We start from the raw sequence: 23199 nt of genomic DNA on the forward strand, positions 1-23199 counted from the left end.
GGGGTCTCGCTGGGCCCTTTAGAAACACGTGCGGTTGTTTCCGTGTCTGGGAGATCACATGACCCGCATCAGCTGACCCGTCACGGCGGCGCTCAGCTCTGGCGCTCCGCGCTCCCCGCCCCGCTGCGCCCCGGAACGCAGGACCCTGCAGAGGGCTAAGACGATCCTCAGGCCTTCTCTCCTTTGTAGCTGGTTCGCCCAGTCACCTGCGCCCCAGCTCTCGCTCCTCGTCCATCCCAACCTTCCCGGCCTGGCACCCCGGAAGCCACTGCGAGGTGGGCCGTGGCCAGACTCAGCCTCGAGCTGCCCCCAAGGGGCCAGGACCAGATGGCCCAGGGGAGCAGAGGACAGAAAGTGGTTCTTACAGCAGGATCCGAGGGCTGGTCTCCATCCTCGGGACCTGACATGGAGGAGCTCCTCCAGAGCGTGGAGAAAGACCTGAACATCGATGCCCGGCAGCTGGCCCCGGCGCCGGGGGGCACCCACGTGGTGGCCCTAGTGCCCGCGCGTTGGTTGGCTTGTCTCCGCGAGCGCCGCCTGGGACCCTGTCCCCGGGCCGAGGGCCTGGGTGAAGCGGAAGTCAGGACTCTACTGCAACGCTCGGTACAGAGGCTGCCCCCGGGGTGGACGCGAGTGGAGGTGCACGGGCTGAGGAAACGGAGACTGACCTACCCGTTGGGCGGAGTCCTGTCCTTTGACGAGGGGTCCTGTAGCCCTGAGACTCTCACTCGTTTCATGCAGGAGGTGGCTGCCCAGAATTACCGGAACCTGTGGCGCCATGCATACCATACTTATGGGCAGCCCTATAGCCATAGCTCTGCCCCCTCGGCTGTACCTGCTCTAGACTCCATAAGACAGGCTCTACAGCGGGTCTATGGATGCACCTTCCTGCCAGTGGGTGAATCCATCCAGTGTCCATCAAATGTCAGAGATGGGCCCAGCCCCTCTCGGGGCAGCCCTGCCTGCCCAAGCCTTTTAAGAGCTGAGGCCCTTCTGGAGTCACCCGAAATGCTGTATGTGGTACACCCTTACGTACAGTTTTCCCTGCATGATGTAGTTACCTTCAGCCCTGCCAAGCTGACCAACAGCCAAGCCAAGGTGCTTTTCATTCTCTTCCGTGTCCTCAGGGCCATGGATGCCTGTCACCGCCAAGGGCTGTCCTGTGGGGCCCTGTCTTTGCACCACATTGCTGTGGATGAGAAGCTTTGCAGTGAGCTTCGGCTGGACCTGAGTGCTTATGAGATGCCTTCTGAGGATGAGAACCAGGAGGTCTCGTTAGAGAAAAACAGGACAGGTGTTAAATCTGAAAAAGAGGAGGCAGAGAGATCCGCGTGCCCCACCTGCCAGAAGGAACTTAAGGGCCTTGTGCTGGACTGGGTCCATGGCCGAATCAGCAACTTCCACTACCTCATGCAGTTGAATCGGTTGGCAGGTCGACGACAGGGGGATCCCAACTATCACCCAGTGCTGCCCTGGGTGGTGGACTTTACCACGCCCTATGGGCGCTTCCGAGACCTTCGTAAATCCAAGTTCCGACTCAACAAGGGAGATAAGCAATTGGACTTCACCTATGAGATGACACGGCAGGCATTTGTAGCAGGTGGTGCAGGAGGCGGGGAGCCACCTCATGTCCCTCATCACATCTCTGATGTCCTCTCTGACATCACATACTATGTATACAAGGCTCGGCGCACACCCCGCTCAGTACTCTGTGGACATGTCCGAGCACAGTGGGAGCCCCATGAGTATCCTGCCACCATGGAGCGGATGCAGACCTGGACACCTGATGAGTGCATCCCTGAATTCTACACGGATCCTTCTATCTTTTGCTCCATCCACCCCGACATGCCTGACCTGGATGTGCCAGCCTGGTGCAGTTCTAACCAGGAGTTTGTGGCTGCCCATAGAGCGTTGCTGGAGAGCTGGGAGGTATCCCAAGACCTGCACCATTGGATTGACCTGACCTTCGGCTACAAACTCCAGGGCAAAGAGGCTGTGAAGGAGAAGAACGTGTGTCTGCACCTGGTGGATGCCCACACCCATCTGACTAGCTATGGTGTCGTACAGCTCTTTGATCAGCCACATCCCCAGCGCTTGGCTGGGTCTCCTGCCCTGGCCCCCGAGCCCCCACTCATCCCCCGGCTATTGGTCCAGCCCATTCAGGAGGCCACAGGCCAGGAGGACATTCCAGGACAACTTGTAAATGGGGTGGGCAGGCTTGTTTTAGAGGCCACTCAGTGTGAGACTGGCTGGACTAGAGACAGGCCCATGGCAGGGGAAGATGACTTAGAGCAGGCTACTGAAGCTCTGGATTCCATCTCCCTCCCTGGTAAAGTAGGTGAACAGTTGGGCCCTTCCTCCAGTCAAGCCTCACCTAGCCTGTTGTCTTTTTCAGCAACCTCAGGCTCTCGACCAGGCCGCAGAAGCAAAGCTGCTGGGTCGGACCCTGGGGAGGGCGAAGAGGGGAAGATAGCTCTACCTGAGGGCTTCAGTCCCATCCAGGCCTTGGAGGAGCTGGAGAAAATGGGTAACTTCCTGGCGAAAGGCCTAGGGAGCCAGCTGAAGGTACCCGAGCAGCCTCACGTCCAGCCACCTGTGCACCTACAGAACCTCTTCCATCGAGACATGCAGGTGTTGGGTGTCCTGTTGGCTGAGATGGTGTTTGCCACCAGGGTCCGGACACTGCAGCCCGATGCACCTTTGTGGGTACGCTTTGAGGCTGTCCGGGGTCTCTGCACGCGCCACTCCAAGGACATCCCCGTATCTTTGCAGCCGGTGCTGGACACACTTCTGCAGCTGAGTGGACCCAGAAGCCCCATGGTGGTGAAGAAGGGCAAGATGGGCCCGCTGTTTGAGTACAAGCCTGTTTCCCAGGGATTGCCCCCACCCAGCCCAGCCCAGCTGCTCAGCCCCTTCAGCTCCATGGTCCCCTTCCCTCCATACTTTCCAGCACTGCACAAGTTCATTCTGTTATATCAGGAGAGGCGTGTGGAGGATGAGGCCCAGGGAAGGGAACTGGTGTTTGCTCTATGGCAGCAACTGGGTGCAGTGCTAAATGATGTCACTCCTGAGGGCTTGGAGATCCTGTTGCCTTTTGTGCTGTCACTCATGTCTGAGGAACACACAGCTGTGTATACTGCCTGGTACCTATTTGAACCCGTTGCCAAGGCCCTGGGCCCCAAAAATGCCAATAAGTACCTCCTGAAGCCCCTCATCGGGGCCTACGAGAGTCCTTGCCGACTGCATGGCCGCTTCTACCTGTACACCGACTGCTTTGTGGCCCAGTTGGTGGTACGGTTGGGCTTGCAGGCCTTCCTCGTTCACCTGCTACCCCATGTCCTTCAGGTACTGGCTGGGGTGGAAGCTTCGCAGGAGGAGAGCAAAGGCCTGGTTGGAACCACCGAGGATGAGGAAAGCGAGCTCCCGGTGTCCGGGCCCACCTCATGTGCCTTTGGGGAGGAGATTCAGATGGACGGGGAGCCTGCTGCTTCCTCAGGACTGGGACTCCCAGACTACAGGTCAGGTGTCAGCTTCCATGACCAGGCCGACTTGCCAGACACAGAGGATTTCCAGTCTGGACTTTATGTGGCTGACTCTCCACAGCCCCAGGAGGCTGAGGCTGTGAGCCTGGGCCAGCTGAGTGACAAGAGCAGCACTAGCGAGGCCTCTCAGGGCGAGGAGCGAGGTGGGGATGATGGGGGCGCCCCTGTGGACAAGAACAGCCTGAAGTCAGGTGACAGCAGCCAGGACTTGAAGCAAAGTGAGGGCTCCGAGGAAGAGGAGGAGGAGGAAGGCTGTGTGATTCTGGAGGAGGAAGAGGAGACAGATGAAGTCACAGGAGCATCTGAGCTCTCTCTGTCTGACACAATGCTGTCCATGGAGACGGTCGTGGCTCCTGGTGATGGGAGAGACAGAGAAGAGGAAGAGGAGCCCTTGACAGAGCAAACAGAAGGCAAAGAGCAGAAGATCCTCCTTGGTGAGTCCTTGGGCCTGGGAGGTGTTGGTTTCCTGTGCCGTGCAGGGGTCCATCCAGGTCCAGTGTAGTACAAACTGAGCTCACGTCCCAGGTCAAATGGTCTGACACGGTGCTATGTGTGAATGGAAAGTGGGGCTTAGATTTAACTTACAGAAATCAAAGAAGGCATCTTTAAAAGGGACACATCGGGCAGGGTATGGAGCTTAGTGGTAGAGCAATTTCCTAGTATGTTTGAGGCCCTGGGTATCCTGGGTGTTTTATCTCCAGCACCAGAAAAATAATTAAGAAGTAAAAGCAAGCGATGGCTGAGGTGTAGATGGAATGGGAACTGGCAATAATAGTTGTGAAGTGGGGAGAGTATTCCAGCCAGAGGGAATAACATATGTGCAAGTCCCTAAGGCCCTTGTGGTTCCATCAGAGGCAGCGAAAGGCTAAAAAGGTTTGCTGAAAAGAGGCCAGAGGGGTGGTAGCCAGGGACAAGCCTATATTCAGGAACGTGGGACCATTGTTGAAAGGATGGCCTTCCTTCCTGTAGGTCCTGCTTGAGAAGCCAGTTTCCATAGGTCATCCTCCTTCATGGCTAAGTGGATGAGTCCAGTGTGATCAGGCACCTTAGCAGAGCTACAGCCAGAGTTGGCTGGGCAGGGTGTGGTGTAGCGGGTGGGGTGGGAAGGGTGTTGAGCGAGCTATCTAATGAGCTCAGGGCTTGCTTCTGCCCTGCAGATACAGCCTGTAAGATGGTCCGCTGGCTGTCCGCCAAGCTTGGCCCCACAGTGGCCTCTCGCCATGTAGCCCGGAACCTGCTGCGCCTGCTGACATCTTGTTATGTGGGTAAGGCCTGTGGTCAGTGCTGGAGACCAGATTTCCTTCCAAGCTGCTGCCCGTCCTTAGCTCTCTCTAGGGGATTCCTTCCGCTACTTCATATCACTTCCTGGGCAGGTCCCGGGTCTCAGTCTGCAAACTTCTTTTTTTTGTAGCTTGGGAGAGGGGAAGATCCCAGTCTAGAATGAATAGAAGTTGCCCCAGTCTTAGAAGGCTGGCTTCCTGCCTCAACCCTTACCCGGTCCTTCACTAGCTTCTCAAAGCCCTTCCTTGGCAGGGCCCACTCGGCAGCAGTTCACAGTCAGCAGTGATGAGAGTCCCCCGCTGAGTGCCGGCAACATCTACCAGAAGAGGCCAGTACTCGGGGACATAGTGTCAGGGCCTGTGCTCAGCTGTCTCCTCCACATCGCCCACCTATATGGAGAGCCTGTTCTCACCTACCAGTACCTGCCCTACATCAGCTACCTGGTCAGTTGCTGGTTCAGCAGACCTGGGGTGGGGAGGCTAAGGACCCAAGGACTGGTCCCTAATCTCTGGGGTTCCAGGAGGTCTGTGGGGTAGCCTGGCCCTCATCTATTCTATGGTTTCAGGTGGCCCCGGGGAACAACTCAAGCCCCAGCCGACTGAACAGCCGCAAGGAGGCAGGGCTGCTGGCAGCTGTGACACTGACTCAGAAGATCATTGTGTACCTCTCAGACACGACCCTAATGGACATTCTGCCCCGTATCAGCCATGAGGTCTTGCTGCCTGTGCTCAGCTTCCTCACCTCCCTTGTCACAGGGTAGGCCCCTGCTCCATGGGAGAGTCACCTGGCTGAGGGACCCCCAGGAGGGGCTGGAAAGCTCAGGGGAAAGGAGATGATACTGGCCTGGGTGTTAAGAGTCATGGGTCCAGCAGGGCGGTAGTGGTGCACACCTTTAGTTCCAGCACTCAGGAGGCAGAGGCAGGCGGATCTCTGTGAGTTCGAGGCCAGCCTGGTCTACAGAGCAAGTTCCAGAATAGCCAGAGCTAAACAATGAAACCCTGTCTTGAAAAACAGGCCATGGGTCCAGTGGTGGGTATGGTGGCACAGGCCTTTCATTCCAGCACCCAGAGATGGGGAAATTTCTGTGTGTTTGAGAGCAGCCTGGTCTGTATGGTAGCTTATATAGCTAGCTAAGGCTACATAAGTTTCTAAAAGAGACTCTGTCTTAGAGTCCTGGTTCTGGGTTGTGAGTGTGACTTGATAGAACTCTTTCCCAGCATGCAGGAAATGCTACATTTGAGCTCCAGCACCTCAAAAACAAAAACAAAACTGGGGGCTGGAAAGAATGGTTTAGGGTTTAAGAGCCCTGGCTACTCTTCCAGGGGACCCAGGTTAGATTCCCAGCATCCACATGGTGGCTCACAACCATCTGTGACTCTAGTTCAAAGTTCCCGTTCTCTTAACTCTAACCCCGAGTAAACCAGTTTTCCTGTGCCTCCATTTCTTTCTCTGGTTTGGGCTGATCAATCTCATGGCTCCTTTTATTTGAAATTCTTGGTGGACTGGTCAAGTCCTTCAGGGAGGGGCTTGAAACTCATGAGCTCCGTTTCTAGGTTCCCAAGTGGGGCCCAGGCCCGGACAGTCTTGTGCGTGAAGACTGTTAGTCTCATCGCCCTCATCTGCTTGCGCATTGGACAGGAGATGGTTCAGCAGCATCTGAGTGAGCCTGTGGCCACCTTCTTCCAAGTCTTCTCTCATCTGCATGAGCTTCAGCAGCAGGTAGGCAGAGTATCTGGGCTGGGCAGGCCAGGCCAGGGCTGTGGATTCGCTGATTTCCCAGGCTTCCTGCCTACAGGATCTGCAGCTGGATCCTAAGGGTTGTACTGAGGGCCAACTTCCAGAGGTCACTTTCGCTGATGGGCATCGACGGCCAGTGGACCCCACCGTGCTGGAAGAGCTGCAGAAGGTGTTCACCCTGGAAATGGCGTACACAATCTACGTACCCTTCTCCTGCCTGTTGGGTATGGCCCATCACATTCCTTCGCACAGTGTTGGCGACTGTATCTTTTCCCTGGGGTGGGCCCTGATGCTTTCACGTCCAGAGTCGGCAGTGTGTTCTTTTTTTTTGACACAGCATCTCATTTAGCTCAGGCTGACCCTGTCTACTGCTGGCAGTGTAGGCATGTGCCACCACTCAGAGTTCTTTGTTTTCTTTCTTTTCTTGTTTTGTTTGTTTGTTTGTTTTGTTTTGTATGTTTGTTTTTCAAGACAGGGTTTCTCTGTGTAACTTTGGAGCCTGTCCTGGAACTCGCTCTGTGGACCAGGCTGGCCTTTATTTTCTTTTAAGAAATGATTGTGTGTGTGGTGTAGGTGCGTGCGTGCCCTGGCATGTGTGTGGAAGTGAGAACAGTGTTGGGAGTTGGCTCTCTCCTTCCATCATTGGTTCTGCAGTCAGGGCAACAGGTCCCCCTGCCTGATGAGCTGAATCACAGCAAACACATTTGACCCCAGGTCCCAGTTTTCATGGTGATTACCTTAGTTAGGGTTTTTATTGAATATCATAATAGAACATCATGACCAAAAGCAACCTGGGGAGGAAAGGGTTTATTTCATCTTAACAACTCCCAGGTCACAGGCTGTCACTGAGGGAAGTCAGGGCAGGAACTCGACGCAGAAGCTGAAGGAGGAGTCATGAAAGAACACTGAATTGTTCCTTGTGGCTTGCTCAGCCTGCTTTTTGCTTTTTGGGGTTTTTGTTTTGTTTTGTTTTTGTTTTTTCTTTGAGTCAGGGTTTCTTTGTATAATAGTTCTGGCTTTCATGAAACACTCTGGACTAGGCTAGCCTTGAACTCACAGAGATCCACCTGCCTCTGCCTCCCAAGTGATGGAACTAAAGGTGTGTGCTACCACTGCCCAGCTCAGCCTGCTTTCTTATAGAACTCAGGACCACTGCCCTGGAGGTGGCACCACCCACAGTGAGTTGGGCCCTCTCACATCAATTGTTAATCAAGAAAATGCCTCCACAGACCAGTCTGGAGAGGGGTTTTTTTCAATTGAGGGTTCCTCTTCCCAAATGAAGTAGCTGGTGTCAAATTGACAACAAAACAAAACCAAAAACTAACCAGGACAGTGACATAGAAGAGAACCTGAACAAAAGGGCTCAGGAGCCAGCCGTACAAGTCAGGGACATACGGGAATATGATGGTCTCCAGAAGCTATCTGCAAAGGAATCTATAGCCTTCCATTTTTGTGGCCTCCCTTATGGGATGGGCGTTATACTCAGTTTCATTCTAAACAGGATGCCTCTTGCAGTTGGGTGTGTTATGCTCCTACAGAACCCTAAGCTCCAAGAGGCAGGGGACTTTGGTCTTAATCATCATTCTGTGTCTGTTGCCAGTATGGTGCCTGACATATGTATGTCTCTGTAGAGACAGCATTGATGTCCATGTATCTATCAATAAAGCTGCTTTTTGTGGGGAGGAAATTTAGTAGCCCAGGGTAGCCCAGTCAATACCTTGAGCCCTAGGGGTAGGTGGTAGCAGCTGCCTGTCATCTTCCCTGATCTTAGGACCTTTTCCCACTCCCATGCAGGTGACATCATCCGGAAGATCATCCCCAACCACGAGTTGGTTGGGGAGCTGGCAGGGTTGTATTTGGAAAGCATCAGCCCAAGCTCCCGAAACCCAGCCAGCATGGAGCCCACTGTGCCTAGTGCCGGCCCTGAATGGGACCCTCAGAGTGGCAGCTGTCTCCAGGATGATGGCCACTCAGGAACCTTTGGAAGTGTCCTGGTTGGAAATCGCATCCAGATCCCTGACTCTCAGCCTGAGAGTCCTGGACCACTGGGCCCCATCTCTGGGGTGGGTGGTGGGGGCCTCAGCAGCAGGAGTGAAGACAATGCCCTGAAGCGGGAGCTGCCGCGGAGTGCCCACGGGCTGAGCGGGAACTGGCTGGCATACTGGCAATATGAGATTGGTGTGAGCCAGCAGGACGCCCACTTCCACTTCCACCAGATCCGCCTGCAGAGTTTTCTGGGCCACGCGGGGGCTGTCAAATGTGTGGCTGCCATGAGCAGCGAGGACTTCTTTCTGAGTGGCAGCAAGGACCGTACTGTGCGCCTCTGGCCACTGTACAACTATGGGGATGGGACCAGTGAGACAGCCCCCCGCCTCATCTATGCCCAGCACCGCAAGAGTGTCTTCTACGTGGGCCAGCTTGAGGCCCCTCAGTATGTGGTGAGCTGTGATGGGGCGGTGCACGTCTGGGACCCCTTCACAGGTGAGCGGGCCCAGGTGAGGCCTGTTCTGTGGTTGCTTTACTGTGCCTTTGCCAGGCCACTCGGAATGAGACCCCAGTGGGAAATACATGATGATATATGTCGAGGGGGAAGATTGAACAAGGTGGGAACAATTGGGGATTAGAAACTGTAGGACCTGAGTTTGAATCCGCTCCCGGAGTTTAGCAGCAAGCTGGTCTGCTGCTGGAAGCATCTATTTTACACCTGTGACAATCAAAAACCTGGGTCTGGAGATCATGCATGTAGGGCTTGTGCAGAGTGTGCCATCATTGTAAAGAAAAATAAGAATGGAGAGGGAAGGGAATAGAGTAGCATCAGGGTAGACAGGTGGTGCCAGCTGGTTACAGCATGCTGCATGGAGAGAGTAGATCGCTTTGGGCATGGGACCCTGGCATGACTATGGAAACAGGAAGATAAGAAAGCCCCGAAATTGTTGGCATTTTCTGTGGGTCATGGGAGTATGGTATGCAGGCATGGGGTGAGTCGGGGGCTTGTAGAAGCCAGGGCTCTTTGCTAGTCACTAGGTCTGCAAATGTCCTGTGTCCTTCTCCAGGGAAGACCCTCCGTACTGTGGATCCTTCGGACAGCCGTGTGCCCCTAACTGCTGTAGCTGTCATGCCTGCTCCCCATACCAGCATCACCATGGCCAGCTCTGACTCTACCTTGCGCTTTGTGGACTGCAGGAAGCCTGGCTTGCAGGTCAGGAGGTGTGCAGTTCCCTGTGCTTTAGCTGCGGGTCTCTAGGAGCCTGTCAGGGAAGAAACTCAAAGAGGATTGACAGGAACACAGATAGCAGCTCTGTGGGTGGGGCTCTGTGATGGACTGGAGTCCAGAGACTTTCCCTTCCATGCATGGAATGGGAGAGTCAGGCCTCCTGGCTTTGTGGGCTTCAGTGGGTAGGGGATGGTGATGGCTGGCACTTGAGCACAATCTCCCTCTGCCTACAGCATGAGTTCCGACTGGGTGGAGGGCTGAACCCCGGGCTTGTTCGCTCGCTGGCAGTCAGCCCCAGTGGCCGTAGTGTTGTGGCTGGCTTCTCCTCGGGCTTCATGGTGCTGCTGGACACCCGCACGGGCCTGGTTCTACGAGGCTGGCCAGCCCATGAAGGGGACATCCTGCAGATCAAGGTGACTCCCTTAGGTCCCTCCCTTCTCTTCTGCTTAGAGCCTGGCCTGAGCAAGGACAGGTTTATGCTGGTATCCCTTATCCATACTCAGAGACATCTGATGGGCAGGGAAGGTGGCTCTTGTAGGCCAGCTCAGGAACCAGCTGCATAGGAGGCAGACTAGGGCCGGGAACCAAGGCTAGAACTGACCCTGCTGCTCCACAGGAATCTTCTAATGAGTAACCCTTGTCCATATTTGTCTTACTTGGAGGATCAGGGGTCATGCCCTGTCCGTGACCCAGTTCAGGTTAAATAAAGCTAAGCCTGGAAGCTGTTTACTGCCTGGAGACCACTGAGCAGAGTCCATGCCCCCTGCTGGGCTGTCCTGATGGGGGCAGGAACAGGCCCAGGCATGGGCATCATGTTCTTGCCTTTTGTGTTCAATTATAGGCATCAGGGAATGCTCAGCAAGTTTGGGGTGGGCAGCTTGTGGGAGGATTTCTCCTAGCAGCGGGAACTCTCCTCCCCTGCATGTATGGAGGCTACGGGGGATGCAGCCTGCGCTCAGCTCTGTCCAGAGCCCCAGTGTCAGCATGGCTCTGGGGTCATCCTGTGAAAATCCCAGTTCTCTTGTAAAGTGAGGGTGGTGCCCCTGTGCTTTCAGAAGATTCGAGTCTGGTTCTTAGCATAAGCATCTGGCAGCTCAGAACTGGCTGTAACTCCAGCGCCAGGGGATTGACACCCTCTGGCTTCTGTGGGTGGGTACCTACCTCATGTGGCATACATGAATGTGAATGAAAATACATGTTAAAAGAGGACAGTGGCAGCTGTACTGCACAGGTTGCTAGGGAGGTTAGACGCGGTAATGCAGGTGTGTGGAGCACAATGCTGCACAGAATCGTTGGTTTTTTTTTTTTTTTTTTTTTTTTTTTTTTTTTTTTCCTTTAATTTTTAAAAGGCTTACATCTATTTATTTATTTATTTATTTTGAGGCAGGATCTGTCTATATTGCTTTGGAACTCACTATGTAGAGTAGGCTGGCCTTGAACTCAAGAGAGATCCCCCTGTTTCTGTCTCCTAAGTACTGGGATTAAAGTTCCATACCACCATGCCTAACTGTTTTATATCTAGAAGTGGGCTTTTTGTTGTTGTTTGTTCTTTTGGTTTTAGTCTTTGTGTGTGTGTGTGTGAGATAGTTTTCTCTGTGTAGCTGTGACTGTCCTGGAACTTGCTTTGTAGACTAGGCTGGCCTCCAACTCAGAGATCTTTCTGCCTCTGCCTCTCGGCTCTCTGCCTTTGCCTCCTGAGTGCTGGGATCAAAGGTATCAGCCACCGCTTACCTTATAGGCATGCACTACCTTCATCCAGTGCTAGCAGAAGTCAGAGGTGAGTGTCAGAGCCCTTGGAACTGGAGTGACAGCTGGTCATTTGCAAGAGTTAGGAAGTACTCAGCTGAGCCATCTTCCCAGCCCCACATATACTTATTTGTTTGTTTGTTTGTTTGTTTGTTTTTTGAGGTAAAGTTTCTCTATATAGTTCTGGCTGTTCTGGAGTAGAGTCTGTTCTTAAATGAGTAGGTTTTTGTTACAGGTTACAGTTTTTTGTTTCTGCTGGTTTTTTTTTTGTTTTTGTTTTTTTTTTTTTTTGGTTGATTTGTTTCATTTGTGTTTTAGGACAAGGTCTGCAGTACTCAGGAAGCAGAGGCAGGTCGATCTCTATGAGCTTGAGGTCAGCTTGGTCTACAGAGTGGGTTCTTGGACAGCCAAGGCTACACAGAGAAACCCTGTCTCAAAAAAAAACAAAAACAAAAACAAACAAACAAAAAAAAAGACAAAATCTGGCTTCAAACCCCTTGGTGGCCTGGAGCTTGCTATGTAGACCAGGCTGGCTTCAAATTTGTTTTCAGAGTGTTGAATTTATGGGCTTGTGAGATGCATGGCAACCATCTTGCCCAGCCAGTGATGGTTATGTTAATAAGAATATATTTAGTTCTTCTTTTGGATACAAGGTCTCACTGTATATCTCCAAGACCCCCCTGTGTAGACAAGGCTGACCTTGAATTCACAGAGGACTGCCTCGTGAGTGCTGGAATTAAAGGCACTCTAGAATGGTCATGGAGTTTGGTGGGTAGATGGGATCCCCAGGCCTCTGCTGAAGCTGTCTGCCTTCTCCACTCTGCAGGCCATAGAGGGCAGCATGCTAGTCAGCTCATCTTCCGACCATTCCCTGACTGTGTGGAAGGAGCTGGAGCAGAAGCCCACACACCACTACAAGTCATCGTCGGATCCCATCCACACCTTCGACCTGTACGGCAGCGAGGTGGTCACTGGCACTGTAGCCAACAAGATTGGCATCTGTTCCCTGCTTGAACCACCCTCTCAGGCCACCACAAAGCTCAGTTCCGAGAACTTCCGTGGCACACTCACTAGCCTGGCCTTGCTGCCCACAAAACGCCACCTCCTGCTGGGCTCGGACAATGGCATCATCCGCCTCCTGGCATAGGTCCAGGCAGGAGTTGGCTTGAAGGCAGGGGTGAGATGACATTCCTCAGATCCAGCTCCTCATTCTTGATCTCTCAGCAGCTCTCTTTAGGCAAGCCCCAGGTTCTGGATGCCCACATGGCCCGCCATCTGGGGTCATAGAGTTACTGAATCTCCAAGGCCATGAAGTGGCTTCATTCGTGAAACTCAGGAGATGCTGTTCTAACCAACAAGAAGCGGGACAGGGAAGAGCACTAAGATTCCCATTGCTCCCCAGCTCTGCCTTCTGGATTCTCACGGGGACAATGAAGCTCCAGGAAATGAAGGGAGATGGGTCTTGCTCAGCCAGTTTCTTCTAGCCAAGCTCTCCCTAGCTCTTTCTCCCAAGGGTAGGAAACTGCTCCTATCCCGGGTACTGGTGGTACATGAACTCCATCCTAAGGAGTTTAAGGGCTTTGTCTGGGGCTTCAGTATCCACTCGGCCAGGTCTTCCCGGTGTGGGACCAGAAAAAGGGGGAAAAGGGGAAGCGGGGCCAGAGAAGAGGTAGTAAGGCCCCAGCTGGTCTAGGAATGAATCCATGCCTTGCCTTGGTACCCCTAACCACAGTGTTTGTGCCTTGAGCCAGGGAGGCAGCCCTTGGGGCCAGCACCCCTGGGGAGAAGGGGCAACAGGAATCATCTCTGCCACTCAGGCCCCTCCCAGGAGATGGGAAGATCTGGTATCTCTTGAGTCCCCATTTGGAGCAGAGAAGCAGTTTGAGATGTGGCCCCTGCTCTCCTCACTGTTTGCAATCCATGTAAATATGATAAATAAATTCTTTGGAAGAGCCATGAAGCTGAGTGAGGCTGTGTTGTCTTTTGATTTACCTAAGTTGGGCTCAAGCAATCTGCCTCAGCCTTCCAAGGAGGGTTACTGGCAGGTGTCACCATGTCTGGCTTATGGCTTGTCTTTGATTTTTGAGTGCTCTCATGTAGTTTAGGCTGGTCTTGATCTCCTGCCTGAAACAAACTCCTGGGATTATAGGTGTAACACCAGGCCCAGCTTTTATCTTTTAAAGACTATATATATATATATATATATACACACATGTATGTTTATGTGTATGAGTGTTTTACCCACATATATGCAGGTGTGTCATTTGTGTGTCTGGACCCTGTGGAGATCAGAAGAGGGCATCAGATTCCCTGGAATTGAAGATAGTGGATGATTGTGAACCACCATGTGGGTGCTGAGCATTGAACCTGGATCTTTTGCAAGAGCATCCAGTGCTCTTAACCACTGAGCCATCTCTAGTCCCTATGCCCAGTTTTTGTTTGTTTGTTTGTTTGTTTTTTGATACAAGGTCTTTGTAGCTCAAACTATTAGCCTTGAACTTGATATGTAGCTGAGGTTGACATTGAATTTCCAATCCTTGCCTCTCTTCTGCAAGTGCTGATGTTATACATAGGCTTGTATCATCATGCCCACCACTTTACCTTGATGACAGTATGGTTAGGAAAGCCAAGACCTGGTAGTTCCCAGGGCTGTGAAGAGCAGAGCGAGAGGGTAGAGAGGGAGCCATTGTCCTCTGGTTGCTTTGGATGCAGGGTTTCTGGTCTGGGTGGCCTCAGGCAAGTTTTCAGATGGCTCATCCTTGGGGGAAAGTCAATGTTGCTGCTGAAGAGGTGGTACCCTGGGAGGGCCTGCCTCCAGCTGAGTCTTATTTCTCCACCCCTTACCTTGGCCCAGGATAAAGGGAGCCAACCAGAATCCTGGGCTTGTTGTAGGTTCCTGCAGCCTCCCCTTGCCCAGAACAGTTGTGGTGACAGTGGTGGGAATATAGGAATTTGGGAAAAGGAATCTGATTGTGACTCTGTCCCAGTTCTATGCCCTTAGGCAGATTACATAGCCTCTGAGCCTAACTGATCAAGGATAATCCTCATGCTGAGGGGTCATTAGAAGGCTTGCCAGGCCCCTGAGTATCCTGGATCTACACTCTTGCCTGGCCAGACCCAGCCTCCTCAACTGTCTGCTCCTGTAATCAGGTACAGGCAGGGTTCTGGGTGGCTGTTTTAGGATAGCAGCCCTGATGGGAAAGGGGCTTCTGGCCCCCATATCAATGTTTAACCGGATGTGCAGGTCAATATTTACCAGCAGAGAAGGCAAGCTGAACGGGGGTTGGCTAAGAGCAAAGGTCCTGTGGGAGGAGAGAGCCAGGCCAGGCTGGCTGCACCCGGCAGAGCGTGGGGAGCAAGTAGGTCCAGGAGAACATCGTGTGCTGCAACGAGAAACCTGAAGAGGTAGGATGGAGGGGTGGTGCAGCCTGCTCAGGCTGCAGAGGAGGCAGGGAGGGGCCCCTGGGCAAGGGGTCTGGCTGAATTGATTCAGGGAGCCTGCAACTTCACAGTGTCTTGGGGTGTGGAGGAGCAGAAGTGCAGGCAGAAGTCTCTCTAGGACTTCAAAACCTGGAGGCCTGTTCTTTTCAGGAAGAATCATATATCCAGGTTGGAGATGAGGCCCCGGCTGAAGGCTCTTGGACATAATGGTGGGGGCTGGGGAGTAACAGCCCTCCAGAAGAGCTGGCTAGGAGATAAGGCCTGGGTAGGGGTTGAGGATAGGAAACCTTTATTGGAGACCTTAGACTAAGACTTGCACAGCCCCCTCCACCAGCCTGGCTTCCCCAAAGCACCCTGGAGCAGAACTGGGGACAGAGTTAGGTTTGTGGTTCCTGTAAGTCCAAAGGTATCTGGGCTGGTCATTCATTGGGCTCCGCTACTAGGTCAACAAAGCAGCTTTCTGGCTGCCCTGCCACCCACCTCGGGGCCTTTGGGTAGGACCAGGGCAGCCTGAGAAAGGCTGGATGAAGTGAACAACAGGTTAGATGGATTCTCTGGGCTGGGAAGCCTTCTCAGATACAGATCACTGAGGGCCAGCCGTCATACTCAGGGTTTACAGAGATTCTTATTTTGATCCTCAATCTCTACATGGGAGGAAAAAGGACTTTTGCCATGATTTTACAAGACAGGGTAAAGCCCAAAAGTATTAAGGGACGTACCAAAGATCCTGTGTGAAGAAGCAGAGGCCAGCTTTGAACCCAGGTCTGATTCACAATGTGAGGCCTAGAGAATGAAGACTAAATGAGAAACTACAAGAGTGGAAAAAAATCATGGGAACCCCACCTCTCAGGATGAGGACCACAGCTAATATGTCTGGGTGTGGGTTCATGTTCCATATCTTGATGGGGGCAGGGAGCCCATGGGTAGCAGTCTTCTGCCTGGTGTTTGAGTGGGAAGTGGGAACTAACCCTCCCTGTTCTGGATACAGGAACATGGCACTGCTCTGGGGGCTCCTGGTACTCTGCTTGTCCTGTCTGCAAAGCCCCTGCTCCATGGTGAGGCTGGGCTGAGGTCTGGGTTGAAGAAGATGCTGCAGAGAGGGGCAAGTTTGGGAGAGGCCAGAGGGTAGAGAGGGAAGAATGCTGAGTCCGGGGAGGGGTTGGCTCTGAGGGACCTTCCTGCTTCTGCTCACCCTTCTCTCAACAGTTCTCCCCTGTGAGCGCCATGGATCTCCCGAGCCAGCAGGTACTTGGGGGGCGTGGGCGGAAGAGCCCAAGGGTCTCACCTATGTCTTGGGCAAAGCAGGGACCTATGGAGAGGGCCATTTCTCCACCCATTTCCTCCTTTCTAAAGCCAATGAGTGAGCAGGCCCAGCAGAAGCTGCTCCCACTCGCCCTCCTCAAGTTGGGCAAACAGGTACAATCAGGAGGGGCTGGGGAAGAGTAAGCGGGGGGGGGGGGGGCAGAGGGAGGATGGCCAATCAGCAGGAGCAAGGGAACGGGGGAGGGGAGGCATGGTCCTGGGACTGGTGTTCAGGGGTTCAGAAGGGATGGGGTAGGAACCATCCCTTCTGTCCCCTTGGAGCTGGGACAAGGCCTTGCTGCCGTCTGGTACCAGGACTGTGAGGGAGACACAGAGAATCTGGTTTCCCCTTGACCTTACTGACCTCTGATCTTTTCTTATAGGGTCTCAGTGGCCATGCTACCCTGGAGATGTCCCCAAGAGACTGCAAGAGTACCCCAACTGCAGAGGAGACTCGAAGGCTGGCTCAGGCCATGATGGCTTTTACTGCTGACCTGTTCTCCTTGGTGGCCCAGACATCCACCAGCTCCAACCTTATCCTGTCACCGCTGAGTGTGGCCCTGGCACTCTCTCACCTGGCACTAGGTACTGGAGCAGCAGCTGCCCAGAACTAGGACCCACAAGGAGTTCAGTGCTACAGAGGTTGTATGTGGGCGGTTCCTCCATCAGGAACACATGGATATTTGGTAGCATGCAGGTGCCTGAGCTGTCACCACCGTCTGTGAGTCAGAAATCCAGGGATGGCCTAAGAATGTTGTGATTGACAAATGCCCCTAGTTATTTTAGCACAGGAGTTTGACAGCTACAATATCTTGCCCTGGACATGAGTATTTCATTGTGGGGGACTGCGATTCAGAGCGAGAAGGTGTCTTGTGGGAGGTGACTGCCAGCTGGTTAGCAACAGAAATGAAACTAGGATTTGGGAGTCTGATACCTCAGTGAATGTGGGGGGAGAGGAGGGCAGTGGTCTGTGACTATGTTCATCATGGGGATGGCAGTGTGGGAGTGGGGAACGGGGCAGGAAAGAACCAGTGGCCTGGGCCTCGGCCCACTTGGTCCCCTTCAGGTGCTCGGAACCAGACACTACAGAGCTTGCAACAAGTGTTACACGTGAACACAGGGCCCTGCCTTCCCCATCTACTGAGCCATTTCTGCCAGAACCTAGGCCCTGGGACAATCCGGCTGGCTGCCAGAATATACCTACAGAAGGGTAGGTCAGCTGCCTAGGAACTACTCTGCCACCAATGAACAAGGGGGAGTGGGAGGGGATTAGCCTCAGGTAGCCAGGTAGAACACTGGTGGCCGTTGGAGGCCCCAGCCCAGGAATGAGCATGTGGCTTCTTGTGTGCAGAATTTCCCATCAAAGAGGATTTCCTGGAGCAATCAGAACGGCTCTTTGGTGCAAAGCCTGTGAAACTGACTGGAAAGCAGGAGGAAGACCTGACGAACATCAACCAATGGGTGAAGGAGGCCACGGAGGGGAAGATTGAGGATTTCCTCTCTGAGCTGCCAGATAACACCGTGTTGCTTCTCCTCAATGCCATCCATTTTCATGGTGCACTATTCTTCTTAAGCCCCTCATCCAAACAATCCCACCTGCCCTGTAGGCTGAGCAGGGCTGTGCAAACTTTGCTCTGGGGTTGCTAGGCTGTGAAGCAGGGGGTTGTCTGAGTGTGTGAGGAGGAAAATCAGAAGCTGGCTGAAGCTATGGACAACAGATTTCCTTGGGGCTACAGAGGGATGGAGAAATGCAAGCCTGGATATAGGAAGATACCTAAGTTCAACTGGGTGTCGTTATTGGGGGCTTGGCTTCCACCTTTCTTTGAGACAGGGTTTCTCTGTGTAGCCTTGGCTGTCCTGGAACTGGCTTTGTAGACCAGGCTGACCTTGAACTCACAGAGATCTGCCTGCCTCTGCCTCCCGAGTGCTTTGGCTCCATTTCTTGTTCCTTGAATGGGTTCTGGGTGTGACAGGCAAGAGGCTGGTCTTAAGTTACATGGCTCCTGACCTCTGCCTGGCTGCAGGTTTCTGGAGGACCAAGTTTGACCCGAGCCTCTCCGAGAAAGACTCCTTCCACCTGAACGAGCTCTTCACGGTGCCAGTGGATATGATGCGAGCACAGTCCTACCCTCTGCCATGGTTCCTGCTGGAGCAACCAGAGATGCAGGTGCCCCTGGCTTCCCCAGCAATTAGGCCTGGTGCTGGGAGGGGCTGCAAGGCTGTGCAGGGAACTAACTCAGGGGTGGAGGGGGTCCTCCATTTTCCTTGAAGTCTGATCCCTGAGGATGTACATCTGGGAGGGTCCATTATGCCTCCACCTAAGATATGGCCTCTTAGAGGTTCATTTGCTCACAGAAAATACCCTGGGCTTTTGTCACATGCCAGATATTGTTCTCTGCGCTGCAGCTGCAGATTTAGTGGATTCAGGAAGGCTCCAGGCCAGTTCCGGCTAGGGCAGCTCAGAAGGGAGGAGTCACTTGGGTTCACTGCTCTGAATATTCTGATTGGATGGAGTTCTGTGCCAAGTGGTCCCAGCTGAGGCTTCCATTGCTTCTAGCCTAACTGTGACTCCTTGGCTGGGATGTTGACCCTTGGGCCCTTCATCTGTGGCTGAGATAACAATAATGGCTAGTTTTGTTTGTTTTAGGGTCTGGTAGTATTATTACACAGGCTGCCTTTGAACTCATGATCCTTCTGCCCCAGCTGTCTGAGTGCTGGGATCCCAGGTGTGTGCTATCACACCTACTCACCCACTCTGTTGGTTGGTTTTACTAGGCAAGCAGGGCACAGCATAGTCAGTTCTGCAGGAAGGAGCTGTGTGGGTATCTTAGCTTTTCTCTAGCTCGTGTTGAAAAATCAATGGCCTGGCCAGCTCCCCTTAGCATCTCATCTTCCTGTTGCTCTGTCCTTGTGCTACCCATTGTTCCTTCATCTTCTGGCTCCATCTCCCCATCCTCCTCCAGCCTTCTGTCAGCAGGCCCCAGCAGCCAGGCCTGGCACTCACCTCCCATTGGCAGGGGACCTGCCTGCAGGCCTGTGCTGGAACTCAGTGAGGCACAGAACTCAAGGAAGCACGGCTTCAAGAGTCTTGAGCCTGGTGGTTTCCATGCTGCTGTAACTGCAGTAATTCTTCAAAAAGGGTCCTGTGACCTGAGTGTGGGGGCTTACACCATAATCCCAGCATTCAAATGACCGAGAGTTTGAAGATGGTCAGGGCTACATAACCAGATCTCATCTAAGGAGAAAAAAAAAATTGCATTCCAAATCTTGGCATATACAACAAATGCCACTGGGTGAAGGGGAAATTTGAGAGGCAGAGTTCCTACCCTTTCTGGTGGCTCCTCTCCAGGTTATTTTGAAAGCCAGAGGCCCCACCTATCATATACAGGGAGAACTGAGAGGCAAAGACGTGAAGGTCCATAGCTTGTTTGTACAGCTAGCTGAGAGCAGGTGGAGAACTCAGTCTGTGGTGACGACACTTGTAGAAGATTGAAAAGTGTGGCTGGTCATGCAGCACAGTTGAATACTTGCCTGGCTTGCACAAAGCCCTTTGTTCAACCCCTAGCACCACATAAACAAGGCACAGTGATGCACATCTGTCATCCTTAGTACTTTTGAGACAGAGGAAGGAGGACAAAAAGGTCAAGGTGGAGAGATGGCTCAGCAGTTAAGATTACTGGCTGCTCTTGCAGAGGACCAGGGTTTGATTCCCAGTTCTCACAAGGCAGCTCACAGACATCTGTAACTCCAGTTCCAGAGGATATGATGCCTTCTTTTGAACCCTGAGGACACTGCAAGTACATAATGCATAGACATACATTTAGACAAAATACCTTACACATAAAAATAAACCTTAAAAAATAAATTCAAGGTCATTTTGAGTTACATAGCAAGTTTGAGGACAGCCTGAGATACAAGAAATCCTGTTTAAAAAACAAACCAAAATGAAAATTGGGTTTGATGGTATGTATAGCTTTGTAATCCCGGTACTCAGGAGGCAGTCAAGGCAAGAGGATCAGAAGTTCACAGTCTTTCTTGGCTAAATAGTAATTTCAAAACCAGCTTTTGATCCATGAGATCCTGTGGTCAAAAAATGGGGGTGGGGGAGGATGTGGTGGCTCACATCTCTAATCCCAGCACTCAGAGGCAGAGGCAGAGACAGAGGGTTTGAAGCCAGCCTGATCTACATTGTGAATTCCAGGATAGCCAAGGCTACACAGAGAAACCTTGCCTAGAAACAACAACACAAAGACGGTTAAAAACAAAAAAGGTAGAGAACAATTTAAGAAGACAATTCCTGTCAGACTACCTCTGGCTTCCATACACATATGTGCAAACACACAACTATGCAAACATGTGTACATATGTATGTACCCACAGAGATTTAAAAGCATTATCTCATTTGGTCACATGTCACCTTGCAAAGAAGTGCTCCATTTCACAAGTGTAGTGAAGGTGCATTGAACCTGAACCTCTGGCTCCTGTCTTAGAAGTACAGAAACAATTTTGGCCCAGACTCCAACAGGCCCAGGTGTTGTCTGGTCCTCATGTTCTCTCCTTTCTTATCTGTAGGTGGCTCACTTCCCTTTTAAGAACAACATGAGCTTTGTGGTCATGATGCCCACTCATTTTGACTGGAACGTGTCTCAGGTACTAGCTAACCTGAGTTTGGACACGCTGTACCATCCCTCACTTCGGGAGAAGCCCACCAATGTGTGGCTGCCTAAACTCCATTTGAAACAGCAGTTGGACCTGGTGGCCACCCTCAGCCAGCTGGGTAAGGGGACTGGGGATCCAGGCAGGGGGCCCAGGTGGCCTGGCAGGGCATGTGAGGAGAGTCCTCCAGCTGGCAGCGTGTTTGAGTCAGAGGTAGTCCTGCATCCTGGATGGATAGGAGCAATTGACACCCTCCCCTAGACCTGTCCTGGGATGGATTGGGATGAACTACTGTGGTACCTGAGCATTACAGAGAATCCTGGGCAAAGAGTTCAGGGTGATACGTGAACCTTGTTGGAAAGGGGAAGAGGAGAAGCTGGGGTCGCCATGTTAAAGAGCTGCAGCTACTCTGCACCAGAGTACTGTGGACATGCTGTGTACACAGTGCTCAGTCTAATGGAGTAGGCACAGGGAGACTCATGTGCTTCCAGTCTAGTATGAGTGGTGAGTCAGAGTGTGTCTCACCCTAGGGAAATCAAACTAGTACCAGTGCAGATTCTGATTAAAAACGAGGGGGGAGGGTGGTTCTAGAAGTGGTGTCTAGGTGGAGACTTGAAGCTTTAACATGCCAGTCAGTCCGTTCAAGTGTTCTCTTTAGCCAGGATGTCAGACAGGCCCAAGTAGCCTGGGGGTGGCACTGACCCATCATCTGTTGCTCTGGGCAGGCCTGCAGGAATTGTTCCAGGGCCCAGACCTGCGTGGGATCTCTGACCAGGGTCTGGTGGTGTCTAGCGTGCAGCATCAGTCTACCATGGAACTCAGTGAGGCTGGTGTGGAGGCAGCTGCAGCCACCAGCACAGCCATGAATCGAATGTCCATCTCCTCCTTCGTGGTGAACCGACCCTTCATCTTCTTCATCATGGAGGATACCTTAGGCATGCCCCTCTTTGTGGGCAGTGTGAGGAACCCCAATCCCAGTGCACAGCCCCAGCTCCAAGAACAGCAAGATTCCCCTGACAAGAGAGTCTTTCAGAATGAAAAAGCTGACTTCCATGGAGACAAGACCTTTAGTCCTGATTTGAAACTTGCACCCCCTTTGGAGGAGGATTACCCCCAGTTTAGCACCCCCAAGTGAGGAGGGGCCCTGGGCCCTCCTCCCGAGTTCACCTAGATCAGCTTCTCAACTCCTGTGACTCTTTCCAACCAGTCTTGTGGGGTAGGGTGGGACCTGGGGAGGCAGTCTCCAGGGAAAGGAGCCATTTTCTTGCAGTAGCCCCTGGGGATAGGAAGTGGGGTGGGGCCTGGAGAAAGGCAGGCAAAAGGAATCTTCATTTCTTCTAAAAGAGCTCAGGGGGTGACCTTTTGTGGGCTGGGCACTCATGGATATAGTTTTGGCTAGAGGTGGGTTAGGCCAGTCCCTAGCTTAGTTGGGGTACCTTCACCTTTAGACGTGTCCCCAAACATCCTGAACTCAGACCTTAGCCTTGCTTCATGTTGAACTCCATGGGTGGAGGTTGACCTACCCAGATTCTGATATACCTTGCTGAAGACATACAGGATCCACCATGTCCCACCACCCAAGTCACCCCCTCTGATCTTTGGAGAAGCCAACACTGCCAGGAGTCCCCTTCCTCTCCCTTGACCTCTTCTGGGGGCAAGCTCATGGGCTGAGGCAGGGGCGGGCCCCTTTAGCTCCCAAGACTCTTTTGTAAAGTTTTTGTAGTGACTTTTATGCCACCCAAATAAAGAATGAATGGGCCGGGCTGGTTTGACGTCACAGTTCTGGGCAAGTGGATGTGGCTGCGAGGCAGCCAGAGGGCAGATTGCACTGAGCCCTCTCTGTGCCACGTTTGGTTTCTGGCCACATGCCAGTCCTCTCTAGATCTACCTCCACGCCAGCCTGGCTCAACCCTCAGCCCTTCCCTCTATGTGTGCCTCAGGCAGCCGGTAACAAGGACAGCTCAGAACTGGCAATTAGGGAGCTAACGGTTCTCTAATTACACACCAGCCGCTTTGCCAGGAGCAGGCGCCCGCCAGCCGGGGACAGGCTGACAGCTGGAGTCTGGCAGCGTCTGAAGATTTTGGGGATGTAGTTGGGGATACCTTGGCACCGGACTGGCTACTTCCTGAGGGACAGCAGGAGCTAGAGGCAGAACTGGTGTCCATGTGGGTGGTGAGGGCTGCCCTCTAGGGCAGGCACTTCTCCCTGCAAGGATCTTCTGTGTGAGGGCAAGTTGTCCATGTGGCAGTAGCCCTCGGGAGCCCTTATATGGCCGGGTG

General features: G+C 52.9%; 2 protein-coding genes across 7 annotated transcripts; both read left to right on the plus strand.

The window, feature by feature from the left end:
- Wdr81 (WD repeat domain 81) lies at positions 1-13478 on the plus strand. 6 transcript variants are annotated; one of them, XM_051179992.1, is made up of 11 exons: positions 6-2823; positions 3346-3976; positions 4700-4807; positions 5076-5266; positions 5389-5579; positions 6377-6542; positions 6619-6784; positions 8355-9041; positions 9614-9759; positions 10008-10187; positions 12347-13478. In XM_051179992.1, exons 1-11 carry the CDS (start codon positions 328-330, stop codon positions 12665-12667), a joined length of 5283 nt encoding a protein of 1760 aa, XP_051035949.1. In that variant the 5' UTR covers positions 6-327; the 3' UTR covers positions 12668-13478. The 6 variants fall into 6 exon arrangements, 4 of the variants coding, with proteins under 4 accessions (XP_051035947.1, XP_051035946.1, XP_051035949.1 ...); XM_051179993.1 differs by having other exon boundaries at positions 454-603; positions 1128-3976; XM_051179989.1 differs by having other exon boundaries at positions 5-3976.
- Positions 13479-14772: 1294 nt separating this feature from the next.
- Positions 14773-22678, plus strand: Serpinf2 (serpin family F member 2). Its single transcript, XM_051180030.1, has 10 exons — positions 14773-14925; positions 15950-16016; positions 16168-16206; positions 16315-16377; positions 16647-16848; positions 17330-17473; positions 17615-17818; positions 18288-18430; positions 20836-21040; positions 21645-22678. Exons 2-10 carry the CDS (start codon positions 15954-15956, stop codon positions 22052-22054), a joined length of 1473 nt encoding a protein of 490 aa, XP_051035987.1. The 5' UTR covers positions 14773-14925; positions 15950-15953; the 3' UTR covers positions 22055-22678.
- Positions 22679-23199: the final 521 nt, after the last annotated feature.

Source organism: Phodopus roborovskii, unplaced genomic scaffold, assembly GCF_943737965.1.
Source record: "Phodopus roborovskii unplaced genomic scaffold, PHOROB, whole genome shotgun sequence".
Lineage (NCBI taxonomy): Eukaryota > Metazoa > Chordata > Mammalia > Rodentia > Cricetidae > Phodopus > Phodopus roborovskii.

What these genes read in the sequence shown, in the direction of transcription:
- Wdr81 (XM_051179989.1), top strand. Translation starts at nt 328, where the DNA reads ATGGCCCAGGGGAGCAGAGGACAGAAAGTGGTTCTTACAGCAGGATCC. An exon ending in GCTGACATCTTGTTATGTGG is followed by an intron (nt 4,808 to 5,075) that starts GTAAGGCCTGTG and finishes CTTCCTTGGCAG; the next exon opens with GGCCCACTCGGCAGCAGTTC. An exon ending in ACCCTTCTCCTGCCTGTTGG is followed by an intron (nt 6,785 to 8,354) that starts GTATGGCCCATC and finishes ACTCCCATGCAG; the next exon opens with GTGACATCATCCGGAAGATC.
- Serpinf2 (XM_051180030.1), top strand. Translation starts at nt 15,954, where the DNA reads ATGGCACTGCTCTGGGGGCTCCTGGTACTCTGCTTGTCCTGTCTGCAA. An exon ending in TGGATCTCCCGAGCCAGCAG is followed by an intron (nt 16,207 to 16,314) that starts GTACTTGGGGGG and finishes TCCTTTCTAAAG; the next exon opens with CCAATGAGTGAGCAGGCCCA. An exon ending in TGGAGCAACCAGAGATGCAG is followed by an intron (nt 18,431 to 20,835) that starts GTGCCCCTGGCT and finishes TCTTATCTGTAG; the next exon opens with GTGGCTCACTTCCCTTTTAA.